This window comes from Myotis lucifugus, unplaced genomic scaffold, assembly GCF_000147115.1.
Source record: "Myotis lucifugus unplaced genomic scaffold, Myoluc2.0 scaffold_11, whole genome shotgun sequence".
Lineage (NCBI taxonomy): Eukaryota > Metazoa > Chordata > Mammalia > Chiroptera > Vespertilionidae > Myotis > Myotis lucifugus.
In genome coordinates, this window is record NW_005871059.1 from 432,343 (window position 1) to 454,204 (window position 21,862).

Below are 21,862 nucleotides of genomic sequence, written 5' to 3' on the forward strand. Positions count from 1 at the left end.
ATTGTCATCATTATGACTTTCTCAGTTCTGTTATCTCCAGACATTATTTCAATTTTATCAGTATTTCCTGATAGGATTTATTTATTTATTTTTGTTTTCTGCTCTTCTTTCTATTCTCAAATTATTTGCCTGGAAAGAACATAGTAGAATTTAAAGAAATGAAGGGAGCCATTTAAGTTGGGTAGACTATTGAAAGGGCATAGAAAATTGTAATTAGGATGGTTTAGTCTAAATTAGATTAAGCTTATGTTGCAAGTTGTTATAAATGATCAAAAGGTAGCCAAGCAGAAGACATCAGAATAGGGTTTAGGGACTAGAATAATCCTGTATAATAACTGTTTTAATGCTTTATTTTTACCTTTGCTCTACAGAAAGAATGTGTTTTGTTTTGAAATCCTTAAATTATTATTTTTTTACAGTATGCATTGAAAAAACCATATGGCGTTCTGTATAAAAAGTAAGTCATGATTTCTTTCTTTTTTTAAAAAAAAATATTTTTATTGATTTCAGAGAGGAAGGGCAAGGAAGAGAGAGATAGAAACATCAATGATGAGAGAGATTCAATGATGGGCTGCCTCCTGCATGTCTCCTACTGGGGATTGAGCCTGCAACTCAGGCATGTGCCCTTTACCAGAATTGAACCTGGGACCCTTCATTCTGCAGGCCAATGCTCTATCCACTGAGCCAAACCAGCTACGGTAGTCATGATTTCTTTTACTTTATACAGTAGGTCCTCGGGTTACGTCACAGATCCGTTCCTACGGCGCAACATATTTTCACTGTGAGTCGGAACCCACCTACATAAGCACCTACGTCACTCACATGGAGCACATATACAGCAATAATGAAGTGAAACAGTAAAAAAAATTTAAAAGAAAGATAACAATTCCTGACCTTTACTTGTGGTAAATAAATTATAAAAAACATAAAGCACATATGTACATACGTCGAAATGATGGAACTTTTTTTTTTTTTTTTTTTTTACAAATAAATGGGAGATGGCGCCGTAACCACGGAACAACGTACTTCGAGTCCGACGTAACCCGAGGACCACCTGTATTATATTACTCTGTCCCTTCACTCTCAACCTGTGTGTGTCTTTTGTTTTGAGGTGGGTCTCTTGTAGACAGCATATAGTTGGGTCATGTTTTTGTATCCATTCAGCTACCCTATGCCTTTTAATTGGAGTATTTAGTCCATTTATATTTACGGTTATACAGTGGGGCCTTGACTTACGAGTTTAATTCGTTCCGTGATGGAGCTCGTAACTCAAATTACTCGTATGTCAAATCATAAAGTGAACGAGTGAGACACGTGATGCTGGGCTGACGTTGTGGCATTTACTGTGACGTTCGCTGCGCCAACTAGCGGTGGGGTATCTGAAGCTGGCTCGTAACCCGAATTTTAGCTCGCAACTCAAAGCAAAAATCGGCCGAGAGACGGCTCGTATCTCGAAAAACTCGTTAGTCGGGACACTCGTAAGTCAAGGCCCCACTGTAATTGATAGGTACTTATTTATTGCCATTTTAATTCTGTATGGCTAGGTTTCTCTCTGTTTCTTCTTTTCATTACCACAATCCCTTTAACATTTCTTATAATGCTGGCTTGGTGGTGATGAACTCCTTTAGCCTGTTTTTGTCTGGGAAGCTCTTTATTTGACTGTCTATTTTGAATGATAGCCTTGCTGGATATAGTAATCTTGTCTCAGATCCTTGCTTTCCATTACCTTGAGTACTTCATGCCATTCCCTTCTGGCCTGTAGAGTTTCTGATGAGAAATCAGGTGTCAGCCTTATGGGAGCTCCTTTGTAGGTAACAGTTTTCTTTTCTCTTGCTGCCTTTAAGATTCTCTCTTTGTCTTTAATTTTTGGCATTTTAATTATGATGTGTCTGGGTGCCGGGGCCAGCCCCGGGGGTCCAGGGGTTCCCAAAGGTGTGGATGGAGTCGGCGAAGAATGTTTTACATGGAGACAGCGTTCAGAACTCTCTAGCTCTCTTTAGTCTCCGTGGATCTTCCTGTGCCTGGCTGAGGCCACAGAGAAAGATCCCGAAGCAAGCTGAGCCTTTATTTTATAGTCAGAGGTAAACAAGGTAGTGGTTACCAAAGTTACACTGTTCTTGTGAGTTTCACTTGTTTTTGTTCTTGTTCTTGCTGCACTTCCCTCAGCCCATTAGCTTCCCAGATAAGATAGATCTAGGGAGCGTCATAAGGTCAAGCCTAAATATGCTAAGAGGACTGTGCCCTCTAAGCTGGGACTTGTTTGTGACTTTGCCAACAGGTCAGTCCGAGGCTTAATCCTATATCGGCTCCCCACATCTGGGCAGGCCTGTTTGGGTTCTTCTTGTTTGGGCTTCTCTGTGCCTCCTGAACTCGTGTGGCTTTTTCCTTTACCAGGTTAGGGAAGTTTTCTGCCATTATTTCTTCTAACACCTTCTCTATGCCTTTCTCCCTTTCTGTCTCTTCTGACACACCTGCTATTCTAATATTGTTGTTTCACGTTGTCCCATGGCTCCCTTAAGCTGTCCTCCTGTTTTTTTTTTATTGTTTTTTCTTTTTAGTTTTCTGATTGAGTAATATTTTCAGCTGTCTTCTAATTCACTGATTTGATACTCAGCTTCCCCTAATCTGCTGTGTATTCCTTCCATTGTGTTCTTTATTTGTGTTATGTCATTCTTTATCTCAGACTGTTCTTTTTTCATAGTTACTATATCTTTTTTCATGCTGTTGACAATGTTTACCATCATTACTCTGAACTCTGTTTCAGATAAATTTCTTATCTCTGCTTCATTTATCTCTTCTGGAGAATTCTCTAGTTCTTTCATTTTGGGGTTGTTTCTTTGTCTCCTTATTTTGGCTTTCTGTTTGGTTTTGTGACTCTATCAGGTAGATCCTCTACACTGCTCAATCTCTAATGCAGGACAAAGTTAAAGGCTGTTTCTGACTAATTAGATGAGGCATAGATTCAAAGCCTCCAGAGATCACCTCTGCCTACAGACTGATAGGATTCCTACGTGAATTGCCCCCCAGGCAATTGTCCTCAGATATGGCTAGAGTTTTTTCAACAGGGTGGGGCAGTTGCTTTTGCCTGGAGTCTAATTGTTATTTTTAATCTCTTAAGTGGCCTTAGGGCAAGGTGTTTTCCAGTAGGGTGTGTCAGCTGTCCAGGCAAGGCAAATGTCTGTGGGATAGATGTCCTCTGCTGTGTGAGGGAATGACTCAGCCCAGGAAACTTGGGATATCTGCCTTCTGAGCTCTAACCCCCAAGTCCCCAATCCTGCCTTCTGCTCTCACAGCTCCAGTCCACTTCTCCCTCCCTTTGCTGGAGTACAAGGTGGGTGGCTCCACGGGGATTTTGTGCATTGGCCCTTTAAGAGGGTGCCTGAGTTTTCAGCTGTTACTCCCTGGCAGACAGCATCCTACTGCTTTTCACAGCCAGATGTTATGTGGGTACATACCGTCCTCAGTTTTGGTGCTTTCTGCTGGGGAGCCCAGCTTCAGGATCAGATCCCAGAGTTCTCAGTGGCACCCCCCCCCCCCCCACAGCTGAGACATCTCCCCCGGACTTGGGTTGCTGTCTGTGGGTGCCCAGCCAGCCCTTTCGGGCCTCCACCCCTCCTGCCAGTCTCTGTGCGATCTCCACTTTCGGTCCTTGGGTGTCAGGATTCTCTCCTGCGAGGTTTCGGTTGATTGTCAGGAAGGTTTTTCTATATTTTAGTTGTAATCCCAGTTTGTTCCTGGGAGCATGTCCATTATATTACATTACTTTGGTATGAAAGTAACAAACAACCACTTTATGAAAGATTTAGAAAATTAAAAAAAAAACAATCACTATAGTTCCTTACATATAGCTATTTGTATTTTTAAATTTATTTATTTCCATTCCGTCTTCATTTGTATTTAATGTTCTTACATCACTGTAATAGTAGCATGTATATTATTTACAGAAAAGTTGCAAAAATTGTAGCATTTCTATATGTCCTTCACCCTGCTTCTTTCTCTTTCTCTTTCTCTTTAAAAATATGTTTGTATTGATTTTTAGAGAGAGAGGGAAACATCAATGTGAGAGAGAAACATCTATCAGCTGCCTCCTGCATGCCCCCCTACTGGGGTTTTAGCCTGAAACCCTGACATGTGCCCTGACCTTGAATTGAACTGTGACCTCCTGGTTCAAGGGTCGACACTCAACCACTGAGCCACACTGGTCAGGCTGTGTCTACATCTTTAGCCACCTTCATCCCTTTGCTCTTTAAGCTCCAGTGACACTTGCTTCTTTCTGTTTCTTGAGTAGATTAAGCTTGTTTTCATCTCCGAATCTTTGCTTATTCTATTCCTTCTTTCTGCAGCATTCTTTTTTTTTTTAAATTGATTTCAGAGAGGAAGGGAGAGGGTTACAGAGTTAGAAACATCAATGATGAGAGCGAATCATTGATCTGCTACTCCTGCATACCCTCAACAGGGGATCAAGCCCGCAACCCAGGCATGTTTCCTGACTGAGAATCAAAACTTGACCTGATTCCTAGGTTGATGCTCAACCACTGAGCCACACCAGCCATGCTCCTGCAGTATTCTTAACCTGAAAACGTTTCTATGGCTAACTCCTCATTTTTCAGGTCTTGGCTTAAATAGTAATTTTCCACTTTTCACACTGACACAATACCCTATTTTATTTTTGTCAGTTGTTATTTTTTGAAATTGTTGAAAATTTCCACTAGAATGTAAGATCCAAAAAAAGCAAGGCTCTTGTTTGACATGGTATTATAGTATCTCTAGCTCCTAGAACAGTGCCTGGCACATAATAGGTACTAAATAAACATTTGAATGAATGAATATCTGTCTAGTTTCTTTTTTTGATCATCTGAATATAAAATTACATTTGTTTATATGTTAATTATCATGGCAAATTACTTATTAAGATTATTAAAATTAGTCTCACCTTTTAAAAAATATTTGTAGGAAAAATATTACGAGACCATTTGAGGATCAGACATCCTTGGTAAGTATGAAAATCTGATTTAAGAGATGCTGTGATTACTCAGACTAATTTATTTAGTACTCATAGATGATTTTTTAAAATTAGAAATCATCCTACATGAGAATTTTGATGTAAATGGAGGGGAAATAAGACTACTATACTCAGAATATGTCTATAGATATTACATTTCACTATACCTAGTACATATTAACTTCTTGCAAGTCTGTTGATAGAATTTTAAAAAATATAATGCATTTTAAGTGCATAATTCATGGATTGTCAAAAGAAGCTTGTTACGAGTATTTTTATAAAGCAAGTTTGATTTTTAAAAAATCTGACTGAATGTTTTTAGAACAAGCAACTCTACTTGAGTTAATTGCTATAAAGATCCTTAAATATTCACTATCTGGCCTTTTGCACATAATTTGACAACCCTTGCTGTAGAATTTTAACAAAAAGTGGGTTTTATGGAGAAGAATAATAGCGGTATTATATGTATGTAAAGGTAATTATGGAAAGCTTGGGGTGTTAGTCATAACATAAGAATATTAAAAAATAATTTAAGAAAGCATTTTTATCGACTTGGTCTTTAAAAAAACATTTTTGAACACCTGCTTTGTGCCAGACATAAGGTTCTTTCACATCTGACAAATCATGTAGTCCTTGCAGATTTTTGCATGAGGCATTACTGTCCCTGATATATACATGATAAGAGTAATTCTCAGAAAGGTGACCAGATCCCACTGAAAATGGCAGAGCTAGAATTCCTGGACTTTCTGACTCCATCCCCCACATGGGGAGTGGATAGGCAATAAACACTGGAATGAATGATAACAAAAGTAGGGGCCCACATCTTAGGGAGTCTTGTTACCAATAAAGAAAAGTTGAAATCGTTGGAAACACCTCACATATGTTGCTTCCTTTATTCACAGAACTGTGTGTTAGATCTGTGGAAAGGAATTACAAGACAGCTGCTAAAACTGTGAAATACCTAGTAATCTAATTTTCTTAATCTTAGGTATTTTGTATATCCCGAAGATCTGTACTGTTCTAGGGGGTGATAGCTTAGGAGTGAAGATGATTTGAACTTAATGTTTAGAGGGTGTCTGAAATGAAAAAACCAGGCAGATCCATCTACTCAGACCCTAACCATGACCCTTAAGTAAATTGCTTGAAGAAATTGGTTCCCAGTGATTATAGGTGGAGAGTTTGTACAGTATGTCCATATTCAAGTGTAGATCAAAGAAGCTGAACTAAAAGGATTGTGGACTGACTGAGACGACAACTGGATTGTGCAAAAAAGGGATTAAGACTCAAACTCAGGAGGAACTAAGGCAGTAGAAGGACTCAGAACGTGAAATTCCTTAAATAAAAATTTATTAACTTTAAATAATTGTGCCTATGTTACAAATAATAAAAGCCCTTTATACTTAAAAAAAAGAAACATTAAGGATTATGATTGTTTTATCTGTTCTTTAATGTTTTGTCATTAATTTAAGAACGTTTTCCAACTATACTAGAGCACAGTGAATCTAATTTTTGTGCTGAGATTGGGCATCTCAGTAATCAGTCAAACTATGTGGGATGTAGTGAGTATATGTATCAGTCAGTATAAAAGGTGCTGTCTTGGATAATTGTTTCCACTCTCAAATCTGTAATGGAAGTCAGTACTTTGGAGAGCCCAATGGGAGGGATATTTCTTACTGGCAGGAGCAACATAGGTCTGTTAGTCAGGCCTTGCCGGGTACACAAAAGGGAACTAGTCCCAGCTGGGGTGGCGTGGAGAATCGAGGGCAAGATTCCTGTGTGGATGAAGTTTGTAATGAAAAGTAGATATATACATTGTAAGCTCATGAGTCCAGTTATAAATACCTAAAAACACCATGCTGATTTATGATAGTAGTAATGTCCTATGAGTAAAGGCATTTCTTCAGCAAATGAAATACTTGGTGTGCTATTTCAAAATAACTGCATAGCTAAAAATGTATGTGGTCTCTATTTATTAACCTAATAGTTTTTATATATTTTTAGTTTTGAACTTACATCTTTCCCCTACAAGCCCCAAATCAGAAAATTTGAAGTTAAAGGTAGAAATAAAGTCCTCTTCATTTGTTTAGTCCCACATAGTTCATTAAATCTCCATTAACTTCTACTGAAAAAACAAACTGATAACATATTTTTTTTTTAGTTCAGAGGTATAATTCTTAAGTTTCTTATTCATTGATTAAATGGGATTTCTTTGGTTTTATAGGAATTTTTTTCAAAGAAGTCAGATTGTTCTTTATTTATGTTTGGCTCCCATAATAAGAAGCGGCCAAATAATCTAGTAATAGGTAAGTATCATTTACCTTTTAGTATTTTTATTTATAGAGTCACTTCTGTGACAGTTAATTGATGATGTTGAGGATTCAGGAGTAACTAGTAAGCTCTACACTAATAGTTTTCCCATGTGATTTTGAATAAAAATGTTTTGTCTGCCAGTCTTCAGGTAAGGAAAGAATGGGCATATAAATATTACCCTACCTCAAGTTGTAGATATTTTATATTTTTCTAATATAAAACATATATATCCTCAGTCAGTATTAGAGTTAGAAAAAAATAAAAAGAAAGTAGTATTCCTAGCTGCATAGATTAACCCTTTCCTAATAAGTATCTGTTTAATGGACAAAAACAAACCCTTGCCTGGCCGTTTTTTTGGTTTCTTTTTTGGCCTGGCTGTTTTGAGATTTGGTCTGGCATGCTCAGTGGCTTAGGCAAAATAACCCTCTGTGGGTCTTTATTTACTCTTCTGTAAAAGATCCCTTCCGGAACCAAGATTGCAACAGTCTATCCTAGGTAGCCTTGAAAATTCAAAGAGGAGACATGTTTGAAGGATATAAGAAGAAAGAAAAGAGGCAGCTATTAGGATGTTTTGAACATTGAAGATAAGCTTTTCGGGAAAAATAAATGATCAAAAAAATGTGTTTTCCTTCTAGGTCGTATGTATGACTACCATGTGCTAGATATGATTGAATTAGGTATTGAGAAGTTTGTCTCTCTAAAAGATATTAAGGTAAGATACTGATAAAAATAAGAAACATTTTGTAATGTTTCTCTTGGGCAATAGTGACATCTTGTGGTGAAGAGTTGATAATAGTTTGGTAGCTTAAGTAAGAAAGAACTTTGTTTTTATACTAGTGTGGTCTAAGATAAAAGTACAATTTAATTTTACCTTTACTTTAAACAGTGTAATGTATTTATAGTATATAACACAGGTGGGTCTCCTAGTAATTAGCCTTCAGAGTGGTTACTAACTCTTGTCTAGGCCCATGGTTTAAATGCTACCTCCTCTCTCTGCATTATCACAGCATCTATTTTATAGAACTACAGAAATACTAGAATTTCCAAAGTGAGCCCTGTTCCAAACCTAGGAAGCTTTAACTGATCCTACAGTATTTTGGCTCCTACCTAACAAATTGCTAGTTAAGTCCTCCCCTTAAGGACTTGCATTTTTGTGTCTCTTTTATTTGAATGGGATTAAAAAACAGAAAACAGTAAGTCTTAGAGAGGCAAGAGAACTGTCCTAATTCAGCTCCTGGGTCCAAATTGGGCTTCTGTTCCCTCAGAACTCTGTTTCTTGGCTTAATCTATTCCATCAAATACATGATTTACTTAGACCTCATAGCTCCCCTATGAAAGGCTGAGATTATTTTCCTTATTGTAGAGATTTAGAGATTGAAGCCGAGAGGAATTCCGTTGGTGACTTAGAGTCAGATATATGGTAAATGGTATAACCAGTTAGGACTCAAGGACTTTGGAAGAAAGGTTATTGAAGTGTGTAATTGGAAGTTATACATTATTCTCAGTATTCTTTTGTGTGTGTGTGTTTTTTTTATATATTTATTGATTTTTTACAGAGAGGAAGGGAGAGGGATAGAGAGTTAGAAACATCGATGAGAGAGAAACATTGATCAGCTGCCTCCTGCACACCCCCTACTGGGTATATGCCCGCAACCAAGGTACATGCCCTTGTCAGGAGTCGAACCTGGGACCCTTGAGTCTGCAGGCCGATGCTCTATCCACTGAGCCAAACCAGTCAGGGCTATTCTCAGTTTTTGTGTCTTTGACGGTCGTGGTATATTGAAAGAATTATAGCATATATGTAATGAATACTCTCCCCAACCTCTCTAAAAAGAGGACATGCCTTCCAGGTTTCCTGTGGGTTTGAGAAAAGGCTCTTACCAGATCCCCCCTTAGCTACACCAGTGTCTTCAGGTACAGTGCAGAACAGTGGCCTGAGATTGGATTTAGAGGCAGAACACTTGGCTTTGAGGCCTGTCATAGCTGTTTAGATGATTTGTGACCTGCTACAGTCAGTTACTTCCCTGACCCTCAATTGCAATCAACTATTAAATAGGTATAACAACAGCAAATGAGAGAATGTATGTGAAAATGCTTATCATTGAAAATAACGTATTGGAAGGCATTTTGGAAAGTGTGTAAACAGTGATGCTTTATTATGGTGGAAACCATCGCTTTTTACAGTGTCTTTTTGGGGATGTGCACAAATCCCTGGAGATGAGCAGCATGTCCCCATTTTACCTTTGCCACTGCTGCTAGCTTGCTGGCTTGGTCACCAGTTAGTGGGCTTGAGCATTGGCTATTGCATGCATGCCAACTCCTCTACTCTTTCCACTTCACTTCCAAAGCAAAGAACTACTTCTATCACTGTGCAGCTTGTAAACTGGACCACAACTTGTTTTTCAGGTCTCTCTCTCTCTTTTTTTTTTAAATATAATTTTATTGATTTCAGAGAGGAAGGGAAAGGGAGAGATAGGAACATCAATGACGAGAGAGAATCATGGATTGGCTGCCTCCTGCACGCCCCACACTGGGGATCAAGCCCGAAAACCAGGCATGTGCCCTGACCGGGAATGGAACCCAGGACCCCTCGGTCCACAGGCCAACTCTCTATCCACTGAGCCATACAAGCCAGGGCTTTGGGTCGTCTCCTTTTTAAAAAAAATTCTCACCCGAGGATATTTTTTCATTGATTTTTAGAGAGAGAGTGGAAAGAAGGAAGGAGGAAGGGAGGGAGGGGGAGAGAGAGAGAGAGAGAGAGAGAGATCAATGTGAAGGAGACACATTGACTGGTTGCCTCCCGGGGCCGGAGATCAAACTTGCAACCAAGGTCCCCTTTTGCCGGGGTTCTTGTCCCAGCATCTAGAAGGTTCAGGAATCTGGAGAAGGCTGTGTGTAGATTAAATAGGAGTCCAGAGACAAAGCATAATTTTGAAAGGCATTTGGGGGTCAGAGGAGCTTAGCTAAAGGAGCAAGTTCAGTAGAGTGTCGGCCTGTGGACTGAAAGGTCCCGGGTTCGATTCCGGTCAGGGGCACATGCCCGGGTTGTGGGCTCAATCCCAAGTAGGGGGCGTGCAGGAGGCAGCCAGTCAGTGATTCTCTCATCATTGATGTTTCTATCTCTCTCTTCCTCTCCCTCCCTTTCTGAAATCAATAAAAATATTAAGTTCTAAGATCTAAGGTCTCTAGGTCCCCTCATCCCAGGACACCATGCTTTTTATTAACACAACTTGTCCTGAGGCGAGGCAGAGGTATACACATCGAAGGGTCAGGGTTTCTTAGAGTCCATTGTCAGAATGGGGGAACGGCTGTTCAGGTGTTTGGCCAGTAGGAGGCAATAACATGTAGATTAAGATGCCTTTTAGCTGTCTGGCAGCCAAGCAATCATCCCTTTTCAGGTTTGGGAAAATGCCTTCAGCCCTTCCCAGATGCAGCCCTGCTGTCATGCTGGAATTGGTCTCTGGCACCCTTTTACTGGGAATCAGGTCCATGGCCCTTAAGACTGTGGGCCCATGCTCTAACCACTGAGCCAGAGCTCAGGTGTCTTTCTTAACAAGAACCATTTAAACTGAACACTAAGTTTTTATTCATGGAGCATATCAATAATTAGAAAATTCATTAATTGCTGAGTATATGCTTACATTGGCAATCCTGCACAGACGGTTAGTCAGCCCTTCACTTTTTACCCCATCATTTGGTTACAAGCTTTTATTTTTAGTCTATTTTGGATTGCATGCTTTGTTCTACTTTGTCTCTATATTTGTTTTTTCTTTACTTTGACTCCTCATTTTTAAGGCATCTTCACCAGATATTTCTTTTCTCACTTGCCTACTTTTATTGCCAAGCCTCATTCCTCTGTTAACTCTTTTTTTTTTTTTTTTTTTTTTTTTTAAGGAACATTAGATTAGACTCGACCAGGAAACAGAGTGATTATTCTAGGCGCCTGTTTTCTAAGATGGCCAAACTGCTAGGGGTGGTTTTTCTGCATAAAATAAACCTTAATGAGTGAGATGATTAAAATTTAAGGCTAGTTGATTTTATATTAGGTAATATATCACAATTTCCCCGGATATTTTACTTGAAAAGTTTGTGTGTAATTTATAAGAATTATTTTTCTATTTTTTTCTTTGTTTAAAGATACTTAATTTAAAAGGTTATTCAAGGACTTAATAATTATAGTATTTTTAGTATACTATGTCATAGAATTTATATATTATTTAGAATTTTAGTACCTTTCAGGCTATTGGAATAAAGCTCTTTTGTTGTAGTTTCTTCTAGTTCAGGGTTTTCACATTGTGAAAAATATCAGTGATCTACATAAGTACTGTTTCACATAACTTGTTTAGTTATATTTTTATGATGTGTATACTGGGTCATGGCTTAAAATAGTATTTTTTATTACTATGCACTGTGGTCAGAATGGTTTGAAAGTCAAAGTTGTACTTGGGTTGCCTCACTTTTTCTTAGTACTTAATAGCCCCTGTGGACCTAGCGGTAGCAGTAGGAGGGTCAGGTAGGACAGATGGAGCACAGCGGAGTCATTGGATCTGGAAAGTCCATTTAGGCCCTGGATCAGACAGACAGCTTAGGCCAGTGATGACGAACTTATGACACGCGTGTCAGAGGTGACATGCGAACTCATTTTTTTGGTTGATTTTTCTTTGTTAAATGGCATTTAAATATATAAAATAAATATCAAAAATATAAGTCTTTGTTTTACTATGGTTTCAAATATCAAAAAATTTCTATATGTGACATGGCACCAGAGTTAAGTTAGGGTTTTTCAAAATGCTGACACACCGAGCTCAAAAGGTTCGCCATCACTGGCTTAGGCACATTTCCTAAGTATAGACAGTTAAGTCTCAGGATTTGGAAGCACAGAATGCCAACTATAATAGTCATGGTGAACAGGGAAGCAGCAGGTGACTTCTGATCCTACAACAGAGGATGTTTGTTTTTTTTGTCCTATTTTGTTTTGTGGTTTTTTTGGTTTTTTTTCCTGCTAAATTTGGATAATCCTGGAAGTGCCCGGCTAGCTCAGTCGGTAGAGCATGAGACTCTTAAATTTGGATAATCTTGATTGATGTCAGAGCAGTGGTATTAGAATCAGTGGGAAGCTCAGACCAATAACCGTTTACCGTCCTCTATAAATTAATCTTTCATTTAAAGAATTTTTTTCTATTTGATTTTCTTTCACTTTGGTGGCCTTTAAATGTAAATCCTCTTATTACTTACATCACATTCTTCTTGGTATAAAAAAATCCAGAACTGGACAAAATAATTTTTCTAGTAAGAGCTTGAACCCTGCTGAGTAAGGATTAGCACATACTTTCTATAGCTTGTATACAATTATTGGTTTCCATGTAAATGTTTAGTTGGTAGTTTAATTGAACTTTCATTTAAAAACACTGTTTATGTGATATAGTAGGAAAGGCACAGCAGGACAAATAATTCAAAGAAATTTATTTTGAATCTGGCTATTAGAGGGCTGTGTTTTTGTTTTTTTGTTTTTAGTAAGTTTAGCTTTTTATTTTATTCTTGCATAGAATAATGTTAGCAAGTAGCTTAGATCATTCTTTGACCACATATTAATTTGGCAGTGTGAGAGAGTGGAATGAAAAATTACTTTTAATATAAAAATCTGTAAGTTTAAAAACCCCAACTCTGGTTTTAAGTCTAAAATCAGCATGCATAGACAGTTTTAGGACAGTTTAGAAAATCTAAGAATGAATTCATTACATATTAAGTATCAGTTACTTTAAAATCAGCATATAAACAATTTAGACTTGATAATTATATAATTACATTTTTTTGTTTCATAGAATAGTAAATGCCCTGAGGGAACAAAACCCATGTTAATATTTGCTGGTAATGATTTTGATGTAACAGAAGACTACAGAAGGCTAAAAAGTCTTCTTATTGGTAAGTGTTTTAATACTTATTATCTGCAGGATAGCTCAGGTAGGTATTATAAGACTGTCATTGGTGGCACTTTGCCACTTAACTCTAGGTATACAGCTTTTTAAAAAAAATCTCCTTTCTCTTTTCCCTTTTCATTATTTTCTCTATTCCCCACTACCAGGGGAGAGTTAAAGGGATGTTATATTCTATTGAGCATAATTATTTTCTTGATGCTATAGTAACTTTGGTATCAACCTATTTATATAGCATTTTTACACTTTATAAAATACCCACACCCATCTCCTGTCATTATCGACATCATCAAATTCAATTTTGGTGAAAATTGAAAAGTTTTCAAGATGGTTATACATCATTCACTTCCATTCAAAACCTCTATTAGTTTTTCTTAATCTGATATACAAGGCTTTTCATACTATAACTTGCTTTCTTGATCTCCCCCCATTTTCTTTCTTCCTTTTCCATTAAAAGTGGTTTATTGAAAATATGTTACACATATTCCTATTGTTTTTTTCTGATTCCATTCTTATTTATCTGTTTTCTTCTATTCTTGCAAATCTCAGTTCTTGCCCAGGAAATCCTCAGTGGCCTCCCAACTCCTTTTATTTCATGATCATTATCATAAACACCAAGCACATACTAGGTACTTTTTACATAGTGCTTCATTCTCACAATAACCTTATAAGACTGTTTTTTTTTTTTTTAAATTTTTATTGATTTTTTGCAGAGAGGAAGGGAGAGGGATAGAGAGTTAGAAACATCGATGAGAGAGAAGCATCGATCAGCTGCCTCCTGCACAACCCCTACTGGGGATGTGCCTGCAACCAAGGTACATGCCCTTGACCAGAATCGAACCTGGGACCCTTCAGTCCCCAGCCCGACGCTCTATCCAGTGAGCCAAACCGGCTAGGGCCCTTATAAGACTGTTTTATAGATGACTTATTCTTAGTGAAATATGCTAGTTCCTAATTATGTGATGACTACATTCTTTCCTATATGTTCTCAAGTTGCCTTCTTAAAATCTAATACACAGTTATTGTCATCATCTAGGATTGACATTAATTTTACCAGTTTTAAACAACTTTTTCTCTCTTTTTTAAAAAGCTGGCATAATTGTTCTCCATGATTTCTTAAATGGTACTAATACTTAATATTATGCAATCACATCTTCCAGCTCTTATCTAATCCTGGAAAGAAATTTAGTTTGTAACTAGAGGTACAGACGCTTCTGATACTCAGCATTATCTCAAGTTTAAATTTATTTCATTTGAGCTTTTCTTGCATCATTCTTACCAGCTTATGGGCTAGGCCATATACATTTTTGGTTGCCCTTCTTTTGGATTTTTACATACTTTGCCCTAGATCACTTTTGAAAAGTTTGTGGGGTATATATTATAAACAAACTGTATACTTACTCTTTACAGATGAGCTGACCAGAAAAGGGTGTGTGGACAGACACATTACTTTTATTTTCCTTATCAGGATTATTTATGTTCTTAGTGCTGGGTTTACAATTTTCAAAACTTCTCATTTTTAAAAAAATATATTTTTATTGATTTCAGAGAGGAAGGTAGAGGAAGAGAGAGAAACATTAATGATGAGAAAGAATCATTGATCAGCTGTTTCCTGCACGCCCCCTACTGGGGACGGAGCCCACAACCTAGGCATGTGCCCTGACTGGGAATGAAACTGTGACCTCCTGGTTCATAGATCAGTGCCTAACCACTGAGGCATATCAGCAAGGCCTTTTCTTTTTTTAAGAACCTCTCATTTTTAATAAATGACTATTTTTAGAAAACCCAGTACCACTATAACCTCCTTAATCCTTTCTAGAGTTCTTGAGTTTGGTGACATTCCATTTTATAGATGGGAAAATAGAGGCTCAGAGAGGTTAAGAGCTATTAAGTAGGTGAACCAGGATCAAAACCCAATGCCTGAGTTTCTGCTTCTACTGTCCATCATGTGATAATGAACATTTCCTTTGCAGAGTCATTGCCACTTTTTATGTCTTAAAAAATCAGGCATGAAAGACAATGACCAAAATTTATTTCTTTCAATATTATGCACCCCAAAGTAAAAAGGTTGTTTTTCCAGTTAAGATTGCTATTACTTGTACTGGATTGGCCCAGATTTCCTGTTCTTTGCCCTCTAATTCTTCCAATTAATTATTAATAGTCAGTGACGGTGGTACTTATAATTTGTTAGAACAGAGAGTGCTTTTGTTGAAATGGTTTTTATAAAAAACGATCTTATTGTTTTGTGCTTCTATTAGGTGGCAGTAATAACCACATATTGCAGTGATGAGGGGGAGGGAGTGAAAACCATAAAGGAATCTGGGGAAAGAAGAAAGGTAGAGGAATGGAGTGAGATTGTTGGGTACCAAAGGAAGTTGGGTTTTTAATACTCAATTGCAGCTGCAGACTTCTGGTTTATATTTGTGTTCAAATGAAATAAAGTAGAGCAGTAGGGAAAGAGACTTTTATCAAGGATTTTTTTCCTTCTAGGAAGTGTGTGTGTGTGTGTGTGTGTGTGTGTGTATAATTGGCCAGAAAGAAAAGTTAACTTCGTAACTTCAGTATTTTCATGGCAGGTACCCATTTTGTTCCTGAGTTTTGCTTCTGTTTTGCTTTTTAAAAATACTATATAGATTTGTGGTTAATCTTAGTGGGTCCTACCAGCTGGCCAACCTCCCGCAGCCCCACCCCTGATTGCCCCCCCGCCCTTCTGGGCAGTCCAGCCCCAATTGGAGGCAGGGCCAGTGGCCAACCTCCTGCAGCCCCTCCCCCCGGCCAGCCCGTCCTCAATCAGCTCCAATTGGGGTGGACCGGCCGGACCCCACCGGTGCACAAATTCATGCACCAGGCCTCTAGTATATAAATGTTTTTATTGATTTTTAGAGAAAGAGGAAGGGAGAGGGAGAGAGAGATGAGAGAAGAAACATCATCAATTGGCTGCCTCCTGCACACCCCCACCAGGGATTAAGCCTGCAATCCAGGCATATCCCCTGACTGGGAATCGAACCAGTAACCTTTTGGTTTCATGGGTCAACACTGAAGCACTGAGCCACACTGGCCGGACTAACTTATGAATTTTGAGAAACACAGGCATTCAGTTCATTATGGAAATAGTATTCCCATGTTGTGGATGAAGAGATTCAGGCCAGTTAATTTACTTGTTTGGAGTGAAGAGCTAGTAAGTGGTAGAATCAGGGTCTGATCTGTTCTCAGACTCTGATCCCTGGCTCTTTTCCAATGTATTTACTTAATGGACACAGCCACATATCAGATCTTATTTTTGCTTAGAATTGACCCATTGACAAAAATGTCCAAACTGGGGCTTTCCTTCTGACTATAACCAATTTATCTTCTACCTCTTCCACTTCCTTAGTTATATCTAACTGGGTTGTTTTTTTTATTCCTATACTCATAATATCTCCCATTTTAATTCAGCCATCATTTTTGCCCATTTTAAGGTGAGCCTTTTCAGCAGTGTCCTGAGGTTCTATATACTGTAATCCATCACCCCTTTGATGTTTCAAACTTTTCTTGTACTTTTAGTGCCCCAGTCCTGGGATCAGCTATTTCTCTAAGGAGCCCTGGTATTTTTGGTTTTGGTGTGTTTTTTAAGTTAGGAATTATCTTAGAAATCACAGTCTGGGTGCTATGGACTGTTTCTGGGTTGGTCATTGTTTCTAGGCTTTTTTAGTGGACAGAACTATGAAATATGTTTGTTTGATAATATAAAATATATCCTGAGTTCATACTGAAACTTCTAACTCAAATTTAGGACACAACGATCTTAACTTCATTAACTTCACATTGTCACCTTGCATTCATGACAAAAATTCAGGTTCTTAGTGTCTTCAACATAATTATACATTTACTTTATACTGTACTACACACACAACAGTCTCAGCATAAAATGCCACTGTTAGCAATGGTTATATGACTATTGAGTGCAGGTAAAGTTTTTTTGTTTTTTGTTTTGCAGTTGTCTTTCTAAGATACATTGTGTTGGGAAGATATGGTCAAATTCCTGTGTTTTTATTTTATTTTAAATATATATTTTTATTGATTTCAGAGAGGAAGAGAGAGGGAGAGAGAGATAGAAATATCAATGATGAGAGAAAATCATTGATTGGCTGCCTTCCGCACACTGGGGATTGAGCCCACAACCTGGGCATGTGCCCTTGACCAGAATCAAACCCGGGACCCTTCAGTCCACAGGCTGATGCTCTATCCACTGAGCCAAACTGGCTAGGGCAAATTTCTGTGTTTTGAAGTTGCTTGAAATAGTTCTTTTCTGTATGATTATGCCTGCAGCTCAAAACACAGGTTCATTTCTTTTCAATATTTAGAGGTTACTTTAAATTTTTTCATTTTAAGTTATTTTTAAACAACTTATTTTTAAGATTTTTTTATTATTATTGATTTTAGAGAGAGAGGAAGGGAGAGGGAGAAGGGAGAGACGGATAGAAACATCGATGAGAGAGAAACATCAGTCGGCTGCCTCCTGCACGCCTCCTACTGGGGATCGAGCCCGAAACCTGGGTATGGTCCCTGACCCTGAGTTGAAATGGCAACCTTGTGGTACATGGGATAACACCCAACCAACTGAGCCATAGGGGCCAGGGAATTAAACAGCTTTTGAGGTATAAGTTACAGTCAAGTACACATTTGAAGTTTCAAAATTTGATGGATTTTGACATATGTATACACCTGTGAAAACCATTGCAGTCAAGATACAGAACCTTTCTTTCCATCACCTCCCCAAATTTCCCTGCACCCCTTTGCAATCCACCCTTTTTCTCTATTCTAAGCCAACACTGATGTGCTTTCTGTCATTATAGATTAGTTTGCATTTTCTAGAATTTTAGATAAAAGGAATCATATAGTGTGAACTTTTCTTGGCCTGGCTTCTTTACCTAATTGTTTTTTAGTTTTGTCCATGTTGTTGTATCCGTAATCATTTCTTTTTATTGTCGAGTAGAATTCTATTTATAGCTGTTTCATAATTTGTTTATCCCTTAATCTGTCAATAGACATTTATGTTCATTCCAACTTTGGACTATTATCAGTAGAGCTGTTATGAATATTTATATACAAACTAGAGGCTCAGTGCATGAAATTCGTGCACGGGTAGGGTCCCTAGGCCTGGCTGGCAATCAGGGCTGATCAGGGCATTCCTTCCCCAGGGTGCTGGCTGCGGTCCAGGGCCTTCCTTTGTTCTGTGTCGCCCCCTAGTGGTCAGCACACGTCATAGTGAGTGGTTGAACTCCTGGTTGGTCAAACTCCTGAGGGGACAATTTTCATATTAGCCTTTTATTATATAGGATTTTTGTAAGGGCATATGTTTTCATTTCTATTAGGTAAATAGCTAGGAATAGAATGGTAGTCATTTGAATAGTCCATGTTTAACATTTTAAGAAACTGCCAAACTGCTTTCCAATGAGGTTGTCCCATTTTACATTCCCATCAGCAGTTTATGAGAGCTCCAGTTGCCCCACTACTTGCCAATACTTGGTAGACCATTGGGTGTTGTATCCTGATAGTAATGTGTTTCTAAAGTTAGATCTACAAAATAAAGTATTGTTATCATTGTAACTTTAATTTGTATTTTCTAATTATTAATGATGTTGAATATCTTTTTATGTGCTTATTGGCCATTCATATATCTATGGTGAAGTATCAATTCAAATCTTTGCCTGGTTTTTAAAATTCGGTATTTAGTCTTATTATCTATATACTAGAGGCCCGGTGCACAAAAATTTGTGCACTGGCAGGGTAGGGGGGGTGGGGGGGTGTCCCTCAGCCCCACTTGTGCCCTCTCACAGTCTGGGACCCCTTGGGAGATAACCACCTGCAGGCTTAGGCCCGCTCCCCGGGTGGCAGATGGCCGGCCCGATCCCTTGGTGCCTGCCCTGCCTCCCCGGGTCGCGCACACGGCAGGGCCGATCCAGGGGTTGGGGCGCCGCCCGGGGTCGCACACATGGCAGGGCCAATCGGGGGTTGGGGCGCCGCCCTGGGTCGGGTTGCACACGGGACACCCCGGGCGGGTGGCACATGGGACGCCCGGGCAGGCCAGCCGATCACTGCTGCCCTGCCCGGCCGCCCCGGGTCGGGTCGCACACGGATGCCCACGGCCCCGGGTCGCAGATAGCAGGCCCGGATGGCAGCAGGACAGGTGGGATGGCACTGTCCCGTCCTGCCTGCAGTATGCAAATTAGCCGCCATCTTTGTTGGTTGTTAATTTGCATATCGCTCTGATTAGCCAATGGGAGGCGTAGCAAAGGTATGGTCAATTACCATGTTTGTCTATTATTAGATAGGAAGGATACAAAAGCCTAAGCGACCTGAAGGACTGGAACGACTGGTCACTATAACACGCACCAACCACCAGGGGGCAGATGCTCAACGCAGGAGCTGCCTCCTGGTGGACAGTGCGCTCCACAGCCAACCTTCCCCAGCCAGCCAACCAGTGTCTCTGTCCACTGTCCATTGGTTATGCTGAGCATTGGTTTGCAGCGGTTCTCAACCTGTGGGTCAGGACCCCTTTGGTGGTCGAACGACCCTTTCACAGGGGTCGCCTAAGACCATCCTGCATATCAGATATTTACATTATGATTCATAACAGTGGCAACATTAGTTATGAAGTAGCAACGAAAATAATTTTATGGTTGGGTCACAACATGAGGAACTGTATTTAAAGGGCCAGAAGGTTGAGAACCATTGGTTTAGAGGAAGAACTTCAAAGCTGAAAAATAAAAATGGCTTAGTAAACTAAACAGAAAATAAAGTCATGAGATTAGTAGAGGGGTTGGATGGAACAGTCAGACATTTTTCAGGGATTAGCTTTATGCTATCTTATCTTTTTAGAAAAGTATTGGTACAAACAGAGCATTTAGAATGCAGCTCTTTATAACTGAATTTTAAAAGCATGTTAGTCTTATAGAAGCATGTAACAGACTGTGGAATCTCAGAGTGAAGGCGGGGGTAGGGAGTGGGTGGGAAGAGATCAACCAAAGAACTTTTATGCATAGATGCATAACCCATGGACACAGACAAATGGCCTGGGATGGGGGATGAGGGTAGGCTACAAGGGATCAATGGGGGGAGGGGAAAGGGGGACATATGTAATACTTGCAACAATAAAGATTTCATTAAAAGAAAAAAAGAGTATGTTAGTCTTTTTTAACAATCTAATATGTGCTTTTAGATTTTTTCAGAGGCCCCACAGTATCAAATATCCGCCTGGCTGGTTTAGAGTATGTCCTACACTTCACTGCACTGAATGGGAAGATTTACTTTCGAAGCTATAAGTAAGTGTATTTCTTAGCATGTTTTTATTAATCCCCATGGTTAGTATTGTAGTGTGACTGTTTTTTAGAGCTCAGACTTAGAATTGATGTTGGGCCAAATGTGTTTTGAGAGCTTGAAGAATACCAGTGCCACAGTCGCTCTGTGCTGAGCCTTAATTTTGCCATTCTCCTTCCTGCTCACTGCTGTCTGAACCTTATTTTTCCAGGGCCCTGGAGACCTATCGCTGCACTCCTTCTGAGCTTAGAGCACTAATGCAGTATTTTTTTTTAAATATATATTTTATTGATTTCAGAGAGGAAGGGAGAGAGAGAGAAACATCAATGATGAGAGAGAACCATTGATTGGCTGCCTCCTGCACACTCCACACGGGATCACGCCTGCAACCCAGGCTTGTGCCTTGACCAGGAATTGAACTGTGACCTGGTTTAAAGATCGACGCTCAACCACTGAGCCACACCAGCCAGACCACTAATGCAGTCTTGACCCTCCCTACCTTTAAGCAGTATCTCCTTAATCTTCTTGACTAGATTTAGAGCACCAAGCCGCAAAGACCTAGGCCAGGCAAAGCAGATTTCAAAACCCTGAGTCTAAAAAAATAGAGTCTGAAAGGAATAAGATTCAGTGCCTATATTCATTTTACCCTCTTTTCTTCAGCCAAGGCCTTCTGTCCTTACCCCCACCACAGCTCATTTTGTTTTTATTAAAAAGTTTAATGACATGCTACAATTGTGCTTTTGAGTTGATAGAGCCCAGGCTTTCCTAGAGAGTACATTGACTCCAACAAACTGCCTTCCTTTGAACACCAACTTCAGACTGATGTTTCCTGTGAATTGTGGCCTGGCAGGGCAGCCTGAAAGCCAGCAGCTTAGTGTTGATAGGTGGTTGACCAGCTTATGTCCAGTGAGCGTCCAAATGAAACTAAATATTCATGTCTTTTGTCAGTATTTTCCATCTTTGTCTCAATTATATTGAGTCAGATATTCAGTTCTTACCATATGACTAATACTACCACCACTTGTTTTTCCATTTTCCTCTCCTTTAAATAATAATAGAAGGAAATGCAATAAAATGTCCACATGACTATAAAATACTAGAGGCCTGGTGCATGAAATTCATGCGTGGGGGGGGGAGCGGGGGGCCTTAGCCCAGCCTGCACCCTCTCCAATCTGGAACCCCTTGGGGGATGTCCGCAGGATTGGGCCTAAACTGGCAGTCGGACATCCCTCTCACAATCTGGGATCTCTGGCTCCTAACTGCTCACCTGCCTACTGGCCTGGTTGCCCCCAACTGCCCCCCTCTGCCGGCCTGGTCA

General features: G+C 39.4%; 1 protein-coding gene across 1 annotated transcript in view; it reads left to right on the forward strand.

The window, feature by feature from the left end:
- Window positions 1-246: 246 nt before the first annotated feature.
- Window positions 247-21,862, forward strand: part of RPF2 (ribosome production factor 2 homolog) — a 28,375-nt gene continuing 6,759 nt past the window's right edge. The window contains exons 1-7 of the mRNA XM_006109992.2: window positions 247-276; window positions 420-457; window positions 4,954-4,993; window positions 7,224-7,305; window positions 7,948-8,024; window positions 13,135-13,234; window positions 20,447-20,549. Coding sequence (XP_006110054.2) covers window positions 247-276; window positions 420-457; window positions 4,954-4,993; window positions 7,224-7,305; window positions 7,948-8,024; window positions 13,135-13,234; window positions 20,447-20,549 — 470 coding nt within the window. The remainder of the gene's footprint in view (window positions 277-419; window positions 458-4,953; window positions 4,994-7,223; window positions 7,306-7,947; window positions 8,025-13,134; window positions 13,235-20,446; window positions 20,550-21,862) is intronic.